Source organism: Leptinotarsa decemlineata, unplaced genomic scaffold (assembly GCF_025532065.1).
Source record: "Leptinotarsa decemlineata unplaced genomic scaffold, Ldec_3_MD MMD2_tig00026294_RagTag_RagTag, whole genome shotgun sequence".
In the NCBI taxonomy this organism is placed as follows: domain Eukaryota; kingdom Metazoa; phylum Arthropoda; class Insecta; order Coleoptera; family Chrysomelidae; genus Leptinotarsa; species Leptinotarsa decemlineata.
Genome location: NW_027412674.1, coordinates 7,880,268 through 7,883,128, shown reverse-complemented (window position 1 = coordinate 7,883,128; position 2,861 = coordinate 7,880,268). Strand labels below are relative to the sequence as shown.

Genomic DNA, 2,861 nt, shown 5'->3' with positions numbered 1-2,861 from the left:
CTTTGTTTGTCTCATACAGGTAACAGATTCATTGTACTTTATTAGCTATAACCGATATTGCCAAATGGTGAAATAGAAACGAATCCCTTTAAATGTTGAATCCATTATTTCATTTCTCTTTTTCAAGTATTTAAATAATTTTTTAAAGAAAAAGGTTGAAATCATGAGTGTAAAAGGCGTTTTAGAGCTCTTTTATGAAAACTAAATGATTTTCGTCAGGAGAAACATTCCCCATTATAACACACACTTTTTCATTCATGAAAATTCAATCGAGAGCCCTGTAAGGGCCATATTTTCTTGATTATATGAAAAGTAACAAAATTTGTATTCAATTATAAATGTTTTATTGTTGTCAATTTCAAATAAAATGTATTTATTAGTGTATGTAATTTATTTGAAACAACTTAAAACTTGTTCAATAAGTATTGTGGACAAGTGAATATCTTAAGGATTAGTGTTGGCTTCTTTAGCATTCTGCAGTGCTTGAGTAACATATAACTTAGCTAGAGACTGCGAACAAAACTGGGAAATGGCCTGGCTATATGTATTAACTTGTCCTGCAATGATCATGGGGTTCAGCCTAGGAGGAACAGGATGAGGTCTGAAGAGTTTGCTCATATCCTCTTCAGGGAGAGGGGGCTCATCTTTAGCAGCCCTCGCAGCATTCTCTTGAGCTCGCTTTTGCAAGTATCTGTGCTTGTCTTGTTGTTGTCTACTCACTAGTTGTTGATATCTGTTGAACTTGATTGCTTCTTGATTGAGCTCGTCAACACGATCCATCAGACATCGAAGTTGGCCTTCTAATACTGATGCTGTTCCTAAATCCAAAAACTTCGACCCCTCTTCTTCAGGTACCATTTCTGCTAATTCGGACATCATGATGTTACAAAGAGGTGAATTTTTGATCAAGAATGGAACCTCAGTAAAAAGATTTTCATATCCAACCTTCAACTTGAGTAAAGCTTCAGGTGTGAATTCTCCTTCTTTGTACATCTCTATGGCTTGAGGAGTCAAACGGTAAGCTTTGAATGTCAAAAAACCTCGGGCCGATTTCTGGGTGTCGTAAATTACAACAACAGACTCTTCAATTGAAGTTTGGTAATGAAATTGTGATTCGAGTAGAGGAAGACTTAAAAAATTGCCCACATCTGCACTCTGGTACCATCCTACATGAAAATGATCTACATTTACTCTTCTCAGCCTTCGCATCATGGCCAGTTGGTATTCATCTTCATCCATGGTTTCATCTGATTGTTTTGGAAATGGAAAGCAGTTGGTGATTTCAAGACGTCCATCAACAACTAACCCTAAAAGAGCACCTTGAGCAATATCCATGTTTGTTGTCGATTCCTCGTGACAATGTTTGACAATCTTCATCACAGCCTGAAATGAAAATGATAATGACCTTTGTTAATCCAAAAAAATCAACTGCTGTAAAATGTGTTGAGTATCTTTAGCCAAAACAGGTTTTTAAATCTGTAGCAATATTTTGTCATACAACAATAGTTGATTTTAAATTACTGATGGTTTAATAGAAACTCTTATGATATAATGTAACTATGACTCAAGTGTAAGTGAAGTGTAACTGGAATATGGAAAAAAATTATATTACTTGATGATGATATTCATTTATAAAATGGATAAAGGATACAATACCTGACAGATAGATATTCAACATTTTAGGTAAAATATGATCCCTACCAAATTAAACAGAGTTTCATAATGGTTTCATTGAATTCCATAGTTAATCCAATAAAGTTGAGAATACAACAAAAACAATTCATAAATAATATCAGGCAATGAAAATGTCATTTATATTATTGAATGCATTTTTCCCAATCACCAGAAATGCAATACTTTTCTCATTTTCAGGAAATCAAGAAAACTTGGACAATAACTTAGTTGATGAAATGTGCATCGATAAGAGTATTGCACTTCTGATGATTGGAAAAAATTCTCGTTTTGGATTATTCTATGCCAGAGGCTCCAGTTTTATCTTTCAACCGGTTATTCAACATTCAGTGTTGTGAATACAGATGTAATTGAACTGAATGCTTACTAAGTTGTGTTCTGGGTTCGGATATTCAGTGCTGCAGCTAACATACTATGAACTATCTATTTTATTATTTTTATCAATGGCAACTTATCATAATGAGTAATATAACATAAATAGACAACTTAGATTTCCAAAATTCAATGAAAATAATAAAATAATTATACACACCAATCCATCAGCTTGAACATATGTGATTGCTGATTCATTTTCTGGAACACGTCTTGAATTTCCTGCTCGACTTGCCATTTTTATAATTCAAAACCCCGTTCTGTATATGCACTTGCACTAAATGTCCACTATTTGGGAATATAATTTATTAGAAAATTAAACTTCTTTCCTTCTCCAGCAAAATCGAACCTAAAAAGGTTATCTGGCATTTCTTTCTAGTGCCTAGTGCCTACTCTTTCTCTTTATGGCCTCAGCTATTAGAGTTGAGTAACAATGACTTAGAAGTAAATGTCACTCAGCTAATAACAACACAACTCATTAATTTTAAGGCGATACGAAGTTCAACGGGTCAGCTAGTAACATAAATAAATATCAATAGGACAATATTTATTTTATTAGCGGGAGAATTTGCCATAGTCACTTATGAATAGTTGTACATGTCTTAGGCATTTCATGATTGACAACATTGATATTTGACTCATAATAATGAAAGAAAAACAAAATTACTCTTACGGAAATATCTAACTTTACGTGACCTTGAGTGAAAGAGGAAGGTTCTCAATTATTCCATTCGTCTCATTAGGTGTTTCAACATAAATATTCAGTTGAAAAAGTGAAAAGTACCAAAAAGTAGAAA

The 2,861-nt window shown here is 33.4% G+C and overlaps 1 protein-coding gene across 1 annotated transcript; it reads right to left on the bottom strand.

The window, feature by feature from the left end:
- Nucleotides 1-372: 372 nt before the first annotated feature.
- On the bottom strand, nt 373-2,441 carry eIF3h (eukaryotic translation initiation factor 3 subunit h). Its single transcript, XM_023165001.2, has 2 exons — nt 2,225-2,441; nt 373-1,383 (listed from the first exon to the last, which is right to left on the bottom strand). The coding sequence occupies exons 1-2, from the start codon at nt 2,300-2,302 to the stop codon at nt 445-447; spliced, it is 1,017 nt and encodes a 338-aa protein (XP_023020769.1). The 5' UTR covers nt 2,303-2,441; the 3' UTR covers nt 373-444.
- Between the last annotated feature and the right edge of the window lie 420 nt (nt 2,442-2,861).

Coding starts and splice junctions, on each gene's coding strand:
- eIF3h (XM_023165001.2), bottom strand. CDS start 2,302: ATGGCAAGTCGAGCAGGAAATTCAAGACGTGTTCCAGAAAATGAATCA. Junction 1,384..2,224: donor ATGTTCAAGCTGATGGATTG/GTGTGTATAATT, acceptor TTTTCATTTCAG/GCTGTGATGAAGATTGTCAA.